This window comes from Scheffersomyces xylosifermentans, assembly GCF_036884685.1.
Source record: "Scheffersomyces xylosifermentans strain CBS 12540 chromosome Unknown RJT20scaffold_1, whole genome shotgun sequence".
NCBI lineage: Eukaryota > Fungi > Ascomycota > Pichiomycetes > Serinales > Debaryomycetaceae > Scheffersomyces > Scheffersomyces xylosifermentans.
The window spans coordinates 2,614,556-2,628,866 of record NW_027042939.1 but is presented as its reverse complement, the minus strand read 5'-3'; the positions used below and the strand labels follow the sequence as shown (position 1 = coordinate 2,628,866).

Genomic DNA, 14,311 nt, shown 5'->3' with positions numbered 1-14,311 from the left:
CTAATTACCCGCTCTCTTTCACCACCATCAGAAATACCATGAAATTTTTTCAGTAGTGAAAAATTGAAACATTCACACGACACTTTTTTTTCAGTGCGATGATGATTTAGGCCATGAGAAGAGAGACGGTTAATTAGTAGGCACCAAGACAGGATAGTAGGATAGAAGAGATCGTCAGATAAGGTAGAAAAAAAAAAGAAAAAGAAGCTCATCATGACGACAGTGGAGAAAATCAAGGCCATCGAAGATGAGATGGCCAAAACCCAGAAAAACAAGGCCACATCCTTCCATTTGGGACAACTTAAAGCCAAATTGGCCAAATTGAGAAGAGAGCTCTTGACCGATGGTTCGGGCGGTGGAGGAGGTGCTGGTATTGGATTCGACGTGGCAAGAACTGGTGTGGCCACCATCGGGTTTGTGGGTTTCCCTTCTGTGGGTAAATCGACGCTTTTAAACAAGTTGACCGGTACTCACTCCGAGGCTGCAGCCTATGAATTCACAACCTTAACCACAGTGCCTGGTACAATCAAGTATAAGGGTGCTAAAATCCAGATGCTTGATTTACCCGGTATTATAGAGGGTGCTAAAGATGGTAAGGGTAGAGGTAGACAGGTTATCGCTGTGGCTCGTTCCGTCAATCTTCTTTTCTTGGTGTTGGATGTGAACAAGCCATTACAGCATAAGCGTATCATTGAACGAGAATTGGAAGGTATGGGAATAAGAATCAACAAGGAACCTCCAAATATTGTCATACAGAAGAAAGAAAGGGGTGGTATCAATATCACTAATACCGTTCCTTTGACCCATTTGGATAATGACGAAATTAGAGCCGTTATGGGTGAATACAGAATCAACTCGGCTAACATAGCATTCAGATGTGATGCCACCGTGGACGACTTGATCGATGCCATCGAAGCCAAGGCTAGAAGATACATTCCTGCCATCTATGTGTTGAACAAGATCGACTCGTTCTCCATTGAAGAGTTGGATTTATTAAGCAGAATTCCAGATGCTATTCCTATTTCTTCTGGTAACGGATGGAACTTGGACGATTTACTTGAGTTGATGTGGGAGAAACTTAAGTTGGCAAGAGTTTACACCAAGCCAAAGGGTAAATTGCCAGATTTCAATGAACCTGTGGTGTTGAGAAGTGACAGATGTACTGTCGAGGACTTCTGTAACTCCATCCACAAGTCATTAGTAGAAGACTTCAGAAACGCATTGGTTTACGGAACCTCAGTTAAGCATCAGCCTCAAATTGTGGGTCTTAGTCATCCTCTTGAGGACGAGGATGTGATAACCATCTTGAAGAAGTAGGTTAATGTAGAGTAATCAAAAAGGACAAGCTTGTATTTAGAGAGTTTGAGTTGATATTTAATGCACATAGTATTTAAGTAGCAAGCATTTGTGTAGCAGGGCGTCTGGCTTTTAGGTACGACGAGTTGGATATTTGAAACTTCAGGCATGCAAATCAGAACATTGTAACTTAATTTCAGGCTTTCTACTGTAAGAGTCTGAAAATACCATTGTGAATCACCAAGTACTTGGATGTGTGGGCTCCCTTGGTGAGACTTGCTGCACCAAAATCACACTATTTTTTTATGTTCAATGGAACTTACACTATATGACAACCTCTCATATCTGACTTCATTACAATGATATTCCAACTATCATAAGACAACAAAATACTGTAAACTTATATAGAGCAGTGAATGTACGACAATGTTAATGCACTGGCGCATGTAGTATTTTTTTTCTTTGATCTTTGCAGCCATTTCTATTTTCCCAATTTGGAACTTAACATAAGGTGGTGCAAATCAGCAATAGAGTCGTATGAGCTTTCAAATAGAAACAAAGGAATTGTGATGAAATATTGCTCGTCCACTCTATATGATGGCTTTCTTGGCAATGGGGGATTACGATCAATATGTTAAGTGGGGTGTTACTCAAATAGGCTCAATATTGGAGGGGGCTGGCACCCTAAACAACCTAGATGTACTAGCAACGTCAATTGGCACGGTGGTATCTATGGCTCTTTGCCATACTACATTCTACCAGGTGTATATTAGAAGGAAATTGCTATTACATTGGTTTTCTTTACTCTTCAAAATATTTTCTTGACTCATCCAATTTGCCCTACCTCCAACATTCCAGTATCGTTTTTACAACTCGCTCGTAATTACAAAATCGTTACTGCCTCGTATAGTCCCTCAAGATCGCGCACCCTGAGATGCTGCAACATAAGTCCAAAAGAACATCTCTATACGCTGGTTACACGAACTAATGGATAAACTGCAATATTTCAATTGAAATTTTACCCTCTTGCACATTTTCTTGGGTCAAGTCTTTGACCTCTACATTTCTATATATGCTTTCTTTACCCTAGACCCTCTGTAGCTCCCAAATTCTTTGTATGTTGAGTCACGTGCACCATCTAGAAATTTTTTTCTTCGAATTTCTTTTCTTTCCTATTAACCAAACCTCCATAGCAGTCCATAACAAGATTACATTCATATCCCTCTAGGACGTGCCTACCTCGTATTCCCGTAACACGTCTAGGTCCATTAAGACAGAGATGTCACTTTTACCGGACGACATCCAGGCTGTGTTAGCCCAGCTTTTGCACAGTTTATCCTCCTCAGACAATGCTATCCGGTCGACTGCTGAAAAATCCCTTGAGAATGATTGGACTACCAAGGCCAACGTAGAGATGCTTTTGACCTTCTTGGCCGAGCAGGCATGTTTAGCTCCGGAAGAGAGTATTAGAGCATTTGCAGCTGTGTTGTTTCGTAGGGTAGCAATTAAATCTCCAAAGGAATTAGCATCTGTAACTGATAGAACCATTGGAGTCATTAGTGAACCAGTGAGAGCTCAGATCCGTTCGATTTTACTCCAAGGATTCACATCTCCGCAATCAAATCAAGTCAGACACAAGCTCTCTGATGCCATTTCCGAGGTAGCTAAGGAGGATGCTTCTCCTCAGGGCTCTTGGATTGAGCTTATTCCAGCTTTGTTCGAGGCAACACGCAACACTGATCCAAGTTTTCGTGAATCCGCCTTTAGAGTGTTTGCCTCTGCTCCAGAATTGATTGACAAGTCTTACATTACTCAAGTCTTGCCAATTTTCAACAGTGGATTCGATGATGCTGATGATGACGTCAGAATCGCTGCTTGTTCTGCATTTGTGGCCTTCTTCAGAGAGCTCCCAAAGAAGAGTTGGCAAGCATTATCGCCCTTGTTGCCAAACTTGCTTAATTCTTTACCTCGTTTCTTGCTGAATGGACAGGATCAAGCTCTTGCTTCGGTCCTCGAATCACTTATAGACTTAGTGGAACTCGCACCTAAGATGTTTAAGGATATGTTCCCAACTATAATTGAGTTTTGTGCTGCGGTCTCTAAGAATAAGGATCTTGACTCTAATACTCGTATGGCTGCACTTGAACTTTTAACTACATTTGCTGAAGTCTCACCTCAGATGTGTAAGAGAACAACTTCGTATACAGATAACATGGTGTTAATTACACTTTCCATGCTTACCGAAGTATGCATTGATGACGATGAAGCAGCCGAATGGAACAATTCTGATGACACTGAAGATGATGATGATGAACCAGAATATGATGCTGCAAGGCAAGCTTTGGACCGTGTTTCTCTAAGATTAAATGGTCAAGCTTTGGCCGCTCCTTTGTTTCAGTACTTACCAGCTTTGATCCATTCCAGTTCTTGGAGAGAACGTCAAGCTGCGCTAATGGCTCTTTCATCATCCGCTGAAGGATGTGTCGATGTCCTAATCAACGAAATTCCAAGGATTTTAGAATTGATCCTTCCAACTTTAAACGACAGTCACCCAAGAGTTCAATTCGCCTGCTGTAATGCTTTAGGTCAAATGTCTACGGATTTCGCAGATGTTATTCAGAGAACTGCTGGAAATAGGATTCTTCCAGCTTTGATCTCTAAGCTTACCAACAAGTCTGTCCCAAGAGTGCAAGCTCATGCTGCCGCTGCTTTGGTTAACTTCTCCGAGGCAGCATCCAAGGAGATTTTGGAGCCTTATTTGGATGACTTATTGAACAACCTTTTGGGTCTTTTGCAATCTCCAAAGAGATATGTTCAAGAGCAAGTGTTAACCACCATTGCCATAATAGCGGATGCCGCAGAGAATAAATTCATAAAGTACTATGACACCTTGATGCCATTATTAACTGATGTGTTGAAGACTGATATGGGTGATCAAAACAGATTGTTAAAAGCTAAGTGCATTGAATGCTCAACCTTAATTGCTTTAGCTGTTGGTAAAGAGAAATTTGCACCACATTGCCAAGGTTTAATTCAATTATTCGGTCATATCCAGGAAACAGTCCTCGAAGATGACGATCCAGTGAAACAGTACTTAGAGCAGGCTTGGGGAAGAATTTGTAGAATTATTGGTAAAGATTTCCTTCCTTACCTTCCAGCAGTGTTGCCACCATTATTAGCAGCTGCAAAGGCCACACAGGATATCTCCTTGTTGGAGGAAGACCAAGCTGAAGAGTTCAATGCCAACGAAGAATGGGATGTCATCAACTTATCTGGAAAACTCATTGCCGTTCACACTGCTGCATTGGATGACAAAGTTGCTGCTATGGACTTGCTTCGTACATATGCCATCCAGCTCAAGGGAGATTTCTTCCCTTGGGTTAAAGAGATTGTACAGGACGTCGGTATTCCAGCACTCGATTTCTACTTACATGATGGAGTTAGAGGCTCAGCGGCTCTTACATTGGCATCATTGTTGCGTTGCTCCGTGTATGCAACTGGAAATACTTCCGAGGCCACATTAGAACTCTGGTCACAGATCTCTAACAAGTTGGTTGAAGTTTTAACCAACGAACCTGTTCCAGAATTACTCGTAGCATATTACACAGCCTTAGTTGAATCTGTCAATGTTCTTGGGGCAAACTCGTTATCGGCTAACCAATTGGAGTCTTTGGCGAAGTCCATCAATTCTAACTTGGTTGAAATTTATGAACGTATTAAAGCCAGGGACAACGAAGATGATGAGTACACAGAAGATATTGAAGAGGACGAAGATGAGTACACAGATGAGGAATTATTGGACGAAATCAACAAAGCTATTTCTGCAATCTTCAAGAACTCTAAATCCAACTTCCTTCCAGCATTCCAGCAATTGGTACCAACGATTGCTTCTTTCATAAATGACGATAACACAAATATTAAGCTTTGTGGATTGTGTGTAGTATGTGATGTCTTAGAACACAGTGGCTCTGACTCTGTGTTGTTCAAGGACATGTTCCTTAATGTGGTTGGAGAATCCATCACTTCTGCTCATGCTGGTATCCGCCAGGCTGCCTCATATTCAGTTGGAGTTGCTGCTCAATACGGTGGTGAAGCATATACAGAATTCTGCTTGGCTTGCTTGGAACCAATGTTCAAAATGGCTTCTGTTCCAGATGCTCGTGCTGATGAAAATGTCCATGCTACCGAGAATTCTGTTGCAGCCATCGCAAAGGTGTGCCACAGATTCTCCACCTCTGTACAAAACCTTGATGCTATCATAGACCAATGGATTGGCCTCTTGCCAATCGTCCAAGATGAAACTGCTGCACCATTTGCGTACACTTTCTTGAGCGAGCTAATCCAAAACAACCATCCTTCAGTCCAAAGCCAGATTCCAAAGGTCGTTGACTCCGTGATACAGGCATTGGCCCATGCTTCAATTGCGGGCAACACTGCAGAGCGGGTCGTTGCCTCGACTCGCCAGTTGTTGAGTTCTATTCCACAAAGCGAGGCTATGGCTTTGTTGCAGAAGAATAACTCAGATATAGATGTGGTGCAGAAATGGTTTTCCTAGTGCATTTCGGTCATGTATACATTATATAGTAGCTACTAATACAGATTATTTCATTCCGTACCAAGTAAGATCGCTTTTCTAATTTTTAATTTCTACCCATTCGTTGCTATTCACGGATATATTCAATCTATTTGTGATTCTACTTCCGCTAACAGGAGATTTCGAAACTTTATTGGTTTGCTGCAAACAAGCTCCGAGTTGTTTTTGGATCAACCTGGGCTTATTTAGGCAGCTTTTGAGGGTCGTGGATGATTTAGGAATGGGATAGTGTCCAAAATAAAGTAATATTTGCATACCTCTTTATATTACTATATAACATTTCACGAAAAAGTTGCAAAAATCGCCCAAAAGCAGGAGTTCCTCTCATTAATCATATTTGCTGGATATCAAAATTAAGATATTTCAAATATACCTTGTAAAAACCCCTCCACCTCATTGGGAAACTGTAAGCATCCACGTTTGAAGATCATCATCTTGGCTATTTGTTCATCCAAGACAATGCCCTATAAAGCTGTACTATCAAGGAACCATGTCGTATGGCAATCAAAGCTTTCTCCGCGACTGGATATTGATACCTGTATATAGAGATACAGGTACGATCCATTTAGTTGTTGTGAAGAACAGACAGTTCAAAGGTGGTAAGTAGTATTACTCCACACACATTCTAGCAACTATGTCTACATCGTCGGTACCTATGGGGGGACATTCATCGTCTCGCTCGAGTAGCAAACGCCATTCTATGAATTCAATAGAGTCAAGCGTGACCAGGCTTTTGGTGTCAACTAAACACCTATTAGAGAGCCTAACTCAATGGGCCCGACAGGAAGCTGATGATAAGTTTGTCTCTGACGCCTATGTGAAACTAGGTAACAACTTTAGAGCCGCCACCAAAGCATTCACCCATAGTGGTGTGGATATTTCTGATTTGGGAGACGTTCCCCAGGCTCTCAGAATCATCCTCGAAGCAGCTCTCAGTGAGGCCCCTAGCCAGGAGAATTTAGACAGATTCCTACCTAATATCCGAAATATAATTGTGACATTGTTACTGAATTTAAAGTTGAAGCAGGCAAAAGCAGAGGCTCTTTCAAAATCCAAGCACGGAATAGAAGGAGTGCCAACGATCTCAATTTCTGGGACTAATTCTCCTAGCGTGTCTGCCTCATCTTCCACTTTGGATATAGGTGATTCCATACCCACCTCTGTTTTGAAAACTGATCACGAACCAGGAGCACATGAGCCTTCTGAGAGAAAGATTCCAACTGCCGTAAACGATGCCTTGACTCAATTACAAAAGGGAGATGTGCTACAACGCCGTGCTTCTAAGCGCTTCAGTGCATATCAATATGCCAAATTAACAAATCATAGCGCACTTCCTCGCATCGCATCGGAATATGGAGGTCTGAAGCTGGCTCAACATGGCATCGACGATACAACAATTGAAGAAGAACCCGATGTATCCAGAGTATCTGAAGCAGATAACTCATCAGTCGATATTTTTCTTAAGATCAATAACAAAACTAGAAAGGTGAACATAACTCTTCCAGTAACGTTTGCATCTGTGAGACTACTTTTTGTGGAGAAATTTGCTTATTCGCCAGGCACTTCCTCTTTTCCAGAGATTTATATTCAAGATCCAGGAAGTGGAATCGCGTATGAGCTTGAGGACCACCTTCTAGGAGATGTGAAGGCTGGCAGCTTGTTAAGTTTGAATGAGCCCGATGCACTGACTGAGCTTATCAAGGGTCTTGAATCCAAGCTTCTGGTTATCAGTAAAAGACTAGAGACTATGACTGATGAGATTAGAAACCAGATTAAAAAGGAAGTCGGGGCTATAGAGATTCCAGCGCCTGTGATAAATGCTCCTACCCAAAATGGAAAGGACTTACAATCAACCAATACCGCAAAAACTCGTAGGGAATTGGCAGACATCCAGTATGAAATCAAGTCCATAAGGCAGATTCAACGCACATCAAGCGAAAACGTGAAGCAGATGGTAAATGAACTTGTAACTATCTCGAATTCTTTCCAAGAAAGTAGTGCGGAATCATCAAAGTCTTCAAATCGTTCATACATGGAATCCTGCCATTCGAAACTTTCTGATGAGTCTGATATGTTATTAACTAAGGTTGATGATTTACAAGATATAATGGAGGCCCTCAGGAAGGATGTCGCCCAAAGAGGCGTTAGAGTTAGTGAGAAGCAATTAAAGTCCACTCAAAAGGAAATACAGGAAGCCAAAAACTATTTAAGGCGCATGACTGATTATATTGATAAAGAAAAATTAGTTTGGAAGAAGATTTGGGAATCGGAACTCGATAAAGTATGTGAAGAGCAGCAATTTTTCAATTTGCAAGGTGATTTGACGCTGGATTTGGAAGAAGATATCAAAAAAATCGAGGAGACATACGAGCTTATAGAGCAATGCTCGCTTGAACAAAGCAAACACACTTCCTACAAGAGAAATAGAGTGGCGGCTCAAATGTATATACCTGAACCTGGAGAAAGTCTCCATAACATCAAGGATGCTGTCTTAAATGAAGTGGCAGCGCTTAAGCCGAATCATGAAAGCAGAGTCGCAGCAATCGAAAAAGCAGAAAAGCTAAGAGAGAGAGAAAGAGAATTGATGCAACTCAATAAATTTCAAGAAGAATTGGGAGATTTTGTCGAGGACAACAAATTGAAAAAATCTGGAGGAATCGAGGAATTAGAAAGAGTTAGGCAATTAAAAGATTCCGAAAATCTCAAAAGTTCTTTTGGAATTATATAGTCTATATTCAAAATGTATTGATCCATTGTACTATTTCAGTAAATCTCACGACTCCTTCAAACACATCCCGAACTGATTTGGAGAATTCCTGGATAATTCCATCTATGCCCTCATCGGAATTATTGACCTTCACAAACTTGAATATAGTAGAACTTAACAATTCAATCAAGAAGAGTTTGAATCCGTAATGCGAATAGTTCAAATCTCTTTTTGACAATAATTTGAAGTTTGATTTGAATGCAAATAGAACTGAAGATACCAAATTGCTAACGTTATAACGGACTGTCTCAGAAGACTCTAGATCTAAGTCCAAAAGGAAATGGGCGAGTCGCATTTCGTAGCACCAGTTTAAATATTTATACGCCGAAGCAAATGAATGCTTTGTTTTTATCGAGGAGTATGAAACTTTTGGGTATTTTCGTGTGATTTCTAAAGTATTTGTACAGATAGATAAACCAACAAATGTGAGCTGCTTAGTTTCGTTATCAGGATCCACTATGGCTGTCTTCTCAGTGTTAGGGATAGCTCCATACAGATTTAAAGCACCATTTTTTAAGATGTCAAGTACTTGTTGACAATCCTGAGGACTCACTGTAATGACTAGAAAGTCATCTACAAGCTTGACTATGAGCGAATCCGATTCCTTAATTAGAAAGTCAAATTGATCCTTCAACATTTCATCATAAACCAAATCACAAAATATGCCCAGAAGTGGAAGTCCTTGCAAAACTCCACGCCTCCTTTTAAAATATCTTCGTTCCGCTCCTTCAACGAGGAGTAGTGGATCATAAATTTGAGTTTTACACAATTCGATTACTTGACGTTTCGAAATTCTGTCAATCTTCCCAAGGTCAACAATTGCTGTATTGTCTTTGAGACGAGGTAGGTACTTCAAGTCCAATTCATGTACTTTGCTTCCTAATTTTATCAGAGTTCTAACATTCTTAATCTTTGATGAAGGTATCGATGTCTCGGTATACTGCTTAATATAGAACTCTTCGTCATCTTCAATTCCGCTGAATAATTTCTCAATGCATTGTACAATTTTGGTTCTATTCAAACTGTCGTAGCATTGTTTCATATCAAACTTGATGAAATATAGCTTGGGAACTCTTCCATATTGAAGCAATAAATGCTTCTTGAAAACTGCAATTTGACTTGCTACATCTCGAGATGAATAGCACTTGTTCAAGGTCTTATCTTCCATTCGCCTCGTTTGGTTGCTCAAAACTTTTCGTACCATTCGAAGTTCACTTTTATACCTATCTTGATATCTACTTTCGGCATCCTTTTCTTTAGAGTCTGTAGCTTGTGAAACACCAAAGCGCTTGCTGCTTGGTACACAAATCAATCTGAAATCATTTGATTTCGGTACGAGTCGAAGTTTTCCGTAGTTAAATTTCTGTTCTACGCCCTTGCGATAAGATGGATCTCCTTCTTCGACCTTTTCCAAAAAGGCAACTTCGTATTTCTGAAACCAAGATTTCGTAATTGCGTTCCATTTATAGTGTGGGATGTATAATAGGGTGGAATCTTCAATAGATGATGCTTCAGTAACATACCAAAATGACAGTACGATTCTTGAAACTACATTCGAAAATATCCATTTCATGAAACTAGAGAACATTGCCTCTCGACTAGCCCAGTCATGTAGTGACGTGACCTTCAGGGTTTTCCCCAACCAAGGAATATCAGTGAGCTTAATGGATTTCAAGATATCTTCCGTATTTAAATATTCGCTGGCGTCGTGCTGAATGAAGCGTACAATAGTATTGACTATTTGTGACTTGTTTGCAGGTGAGCCCCAAGTCTCCAGAGTAAATAACTTTCCAAAGATCACTAATACGAATTGGATAACGATTGATTCAGGTGTCACAGATTTCAAGACATTCAGCTCCAGTTCAAGCACTTGTGGAACCATGTTTTCATAAATATGAATATACCTTAACTTCTCGTCAGTTTGAATAATCTTTTTGAGTAGTTTAAGCAACTTTCTGTATCTCTTTGGAATACTTTTCAAGTTAATTTCATTTGAATAGATCACATTTAACACTTCTTCAGCGCTTCCCAGGACGATTCTAGTATTTCTATGATTGGCCCTTGTTCTGTACAACATCATTCTTTTGGTAATTCTCTCGATCTGCTGTCTGTCAGATCTCCATTTCTCCCCAAATACTTGCACGTAGGTGCCATTTGAAAGTTTGACGTAGGCCTTGAAGTTCCAAAGTAAGAATAAAAACTGCTCTTTGCCAATTAAATTATAAAGTAGTTTCCAATTAGTTCCCTTTAGATTGTTTGCTGCAAAACTACCAGCTGGGTGAGCTATGCTTGAAGTCCAATCAGTCGTGCTTGGATCTACATAGCCATTGACTACTATGTTATCGACCTTACTAGCTGCATTCTTTACTACTGTCTGATGAATCTTGCGTATTCTTTCCTGGTGCAAATATGAAATGATACCGTCGATAAGGTCAATGTAATTTGCATAGTCACCCAATGGAGGAACTGGAGTCTGAGAGCTATTCTGAACTATCCGAGTTTCATGTATGAAGTCCATAAATCCTTTAGTCACACCGACCAAAGGATAAGATGAAGCATCCAGTGAAAGGGCATTAATATACTTTTCCAATGTTGTGAATGGTCTTAAGGGACGGTCATCTTCCATGTTTCTGGCCCCTTGAGATTAATCATAGTTTACTTGCATGGTTTTCGAAATGTGCCGCATTAAAAAGGAAAAAAAAAACTTTTGATAGTTGGGACTCTTCAGGAAGATACCAGAGAATGGCAAGGAAGCAACAGAAGGAGATCTCAGAACACGTAGATCTTGTCCATGGAGTTCTATATGGCTGCTTAAAGCAAATAAGGGAAGCCTCGAAGAGTAATAATGACCTGGAACCTGGATTGATTTCCGTCTGGTGCTGCGAGATACATCCGTCTCAGACTCAAAAACTAGCATCAATTATAAGAGACTATGTAACGCCAAAGGATGAAATCTCTTTATCACATTTGAAGAGGTTCTTGAAGTCAGACGCAGAGGTACCGATATTAAAGACTGTGTTCTGCTCAGCTCTTTTTTTGTCTTCTGAAGCCGATGTTCGAGACTTTATTTCAGAATACTCCACAATTGAACTCTTGAAAGTGTATCTCATTGAGGTGCCACGCTACGCCCCTCTGACCAAAGAGATCTCACAACAATGGTCAGCTAGATACTGGCCAATTTCTTGGAAGGGAAACCCAAATCACCAATTCTTGAACAATGTTGACTTTGATATAAAGAGGGGTAAAGAAATAGTACGAACTTTATTTGATGAACTACAAAGCAATGACTATGATCTGCGACTGGTATCTATATTTACAAAACAGAATGGCGAAATATTATGTAAGACGAGCTATAATGGCTCTAATGACCCATACGACCATAGTATCATGAAAGGTATAGAAGAGATCTCTCTACTTGAAAAGAAGAGTAGAAATAGAAATGACGGCGAAGATTCCAACTACTTGTGTCAAAACCTCACAGTGTATTGTTCTCATGAGCCATGTGTCATGTGTTCAATGGCATTGGTCCATTCACGTATTGGACGCATTATATACTTGAAGGAGTCGCTTGGGAGTGGGGGCCTTGAAAGCAATTATCAATTAGGAGACCGCGATGGCCTCAATTGGACATTCGAAATCTGGAAGTGGATAGAGCCGACTGATGTCTCAAACTTAGATGCGATAGTATCTCATGGCCACCAAATGACAAACTATTAGCTTGTATTTCCTTTGATCAATAGAATTACTTTTTGAATACTAAAAGTTGCTCCAATTTTCCCACGCCATGATACGCGTCTTCGATCAATGTCTCGTTTCTTTGGTTAGAGTATCTTAAGTCACTCAATTCATCAACTAGAGACTTAGTTTCAGCTAAAGTTGCTTCAACGAGATCAATGTATAACTGATTTTCTGTTTTGATGCTTTCAAGGATCGCGTTGAGTCTGCGATTTAACAGCTCAAGCGAGTGTCTATTCATGGTCGATGCCGGCGGAGCACCTGTTCCGCTAGTTAAGTCAGCAATAGGTACATTAAACGCGTCTTCTATTCGGTTTTGAACGGGAACAAGTGATACATTCTCTCTTTGTTTACATAAATCTTCGTATAGAAGTTTTATTACAGATCTCAGTGCATTTGAAGGGAAAAGCTTTTCAAAATGATTGAAAGGGACAGCCACTTCCAATGAGGATTTCTTCAATAAATAGTTAGATAGGATGGAATCTGATTCCATAATTCAATGCATGCTTCCAAAGGGGGGAACTGAATGGTTCCTGAAGGAATTTTAAAACGAAATCAAAAGTTGATAAAAAGGTCGTGCGCGGACAAGTATTTCGGATTGAGAGTTATTAAAAATTTCACTGCCGTTTTATGTTTACAATAAGACACTGTTGAATGTGTCAAAAAAGCAGTAAGCCAAAATGACTTCATCATTATCATACGACACATCTTCATTCTTCGTACAGGCATTGGCATCTAGCATCTCAAAGAGGTTATTGGAAGAACCCGACAACTCTTTACTTTTAAACATAGCACCTACTGGTCGACAAGCTAAAAGAAATGCTCAACAAATAAACTATTCCGAAGATTATATCGACGACTTCGACTTTGAGGATTCTCCATCGTCAGGTCTAGCAAAAGCGGCGATATCCAATAATCTACAACAAACCAATGTTCAAAAGTCGACCCCAGCCAGAAACACGCCTTATATCAGAGAGCTAGACGACGAACAACGTCTTAATGAGTTGGCTCACAAGACTGATGTCCTCATCCCCATAAAGTTGTCTCTTGAAAATGGTAATTCAACTCATAAATTAGTTGATTTCTTTATGTGGAACTTGAATGAGTCACTCATTACTCCTAACCAATTTGCTGAGATTTTATGCAATGACCTAGAATTACCAAGCTCAATGAATCTGCAAATAACGGATTCCATCATTCAACAGATAGAGGAATTCAATTATGCTACAACTTTACAGCTCCCAACAAATACTCCATGTGTGGTTATAATAGATTTATCGGTAAGCTTGAACAAACAATTGTTTCAAGACAAATTTGAATGGGATTTAAATCAAACGGAAGTAACCCCAGAGTTCTTCGCCAAAATTGTTGTCGCAGACTTGGGTTTGTCATTAGAATTTTATCCAGCAATTGCACATGCATTGCACGAGATAATAGTCAGAGTTAAGAAAGAAATAGTTGATGGAACATACAACAATGAAATCCATAACTTACATCAAGTCCGTGGCCTCATATTCGAAAGAGGTATTCGAATCTTCACAGAGAACAGTATTCAAAATGGGAATGATCACTGGGAGCCTATTGTTGAAGTCTTGACCCCATCAGAAATAGAGAGAAGAGAGAACGAGAGGATTAGAAACTTAAGAAGATTGAAGAGAGAAAATTTGAGAAGAGATTATGACGATGTTAGTTCTAATAAGAGGCGGCAGATAGCTTCTCGTAGAAAATTTGATGAGTTAGAGGGTACTTGGAGAAACACTTAGGTTATTCTTTAATAATAAGATTTGAATCAAAATTTGTAGAAGGAAAAGCCAGCTGGATACATGTCACGAAATTCCACTTCATTACATTCAGGTTCGTTGTAGATGGAGTGGGCATCTATATTTTAAGTCTTTTATTTCCAGTCATGGCAGTGATAA

The 14,311-nt window shown here is 40.0% G+C and overlaps 6 protein-coding genes across 6 annotated transcripts; 5 read left to right on the top strand and 1 right to left on the bottom strand. All coding sequences in view use genetic code 12, as the record gives it.

Moving 5' to 3' along the window:
- The first annotated feature begins 36 nt into the window (after positions 1-36).
- DRG1 (GTP-binding protein) lies at positions 37-1,604 on the top strand. Its single transcript, XM_064919181.1, has one exon. It carries the CDS (start codon positions 214-216, stop codon positions 1,315-1,317), a length of 1,104 nt encoding a protein of 367 aa, XP_064777519.1. The 5' UTR covers positions 37-213; the 3' UTR covers positions 1,318-1,604.
- Positions 1,605-2,254: 650 nt separating this feature from the next.
- Positions 2,255-5,890, top strand: RJT20DRAFT_16591 (uncharacterized protein). Its single transcript, XM_064919182.1, has one exon. It carries the CDS (start codon positions 2,576-2,578, stop codon positions 5,849-5,851), a length of 3,276 nt encoding a protein of 1,091 aa, XP_064777518.1. The 5' UTR covers positions 2,255-2,575; the 3' UTR covers positions 5,852-5,890.
- A 490-nt stretch (positions 5,891-6,380) lies between these two features.
- Positions 6,381-8,618, top strand: BUD6 (Bud6p; the record flags this gene model as incomplete). Its single annotated transcript, XM_064918693.1, has 2 exons — positions 6,381-6,385; positions 6,578-8,618. 2 exons carry the CDS (start codon positions 6,381-6,383, stop codon positions 8,616-8,618), a joined length of 2,046 nt encoding a protein of 681 aa, XP_064777517.1.
- Positions 8,619-11,399: 2,781 nt separating this feature from the next.
- On the top strand, positions 11,400-12,374 carry RJT20DRAFT_5035 (uncharacterized protein; the record flags this gene model as incomplete). Its single annotated transcript, XM_064920407.1, has 1 exon — positions 11,400-12,374. The coding sequence occupies one exon, from the start codon at positions 11,400-11,402 to the stop codon at positions 12,372-12,374; it is 975 nt and encodes a 324-aa protein (XP_064777516.1).
- Positions 12,375-12,399: 25 nt separating this feature from the next.
- Positions 12,400-12,885, bottom strand: RJT20DRAFT_132599 (uncharacterized protein; the record flags this gene model as incomplete). Its single annotated transcript, XM_064918153.1, has 1 exon — positions 12,400-12,885. The coding sequence occupies one exon, from the start codon at positions 12,883-12,885 to the stop codon at positions 12,400-12,402; it is 486 nt and encodes a 161-aa protein (XP_064777515.1).
- Positions 12,886-12,954: 69 nt separating this feature from the next.
- Positions 12,955-14,255, top strand: RJT20DRAFT_16575 (uncharacterized protein). Its single transcript, XM_064919180.1, has one exon. The coding sequence runs from the start codon at positions 13,073-13,075 to the stop codon at positions 14,153-14,155; it is 1,083 nt and encodes a 360-aa protein (XP_064777514.1). The 5' UTR covers positions 12,955-13,072; the 3' UTR covers positions 14,156-14,255.
- The last annotated feature ends 56 nt before the right edge of the window (positions 14,256-14,311 follow it).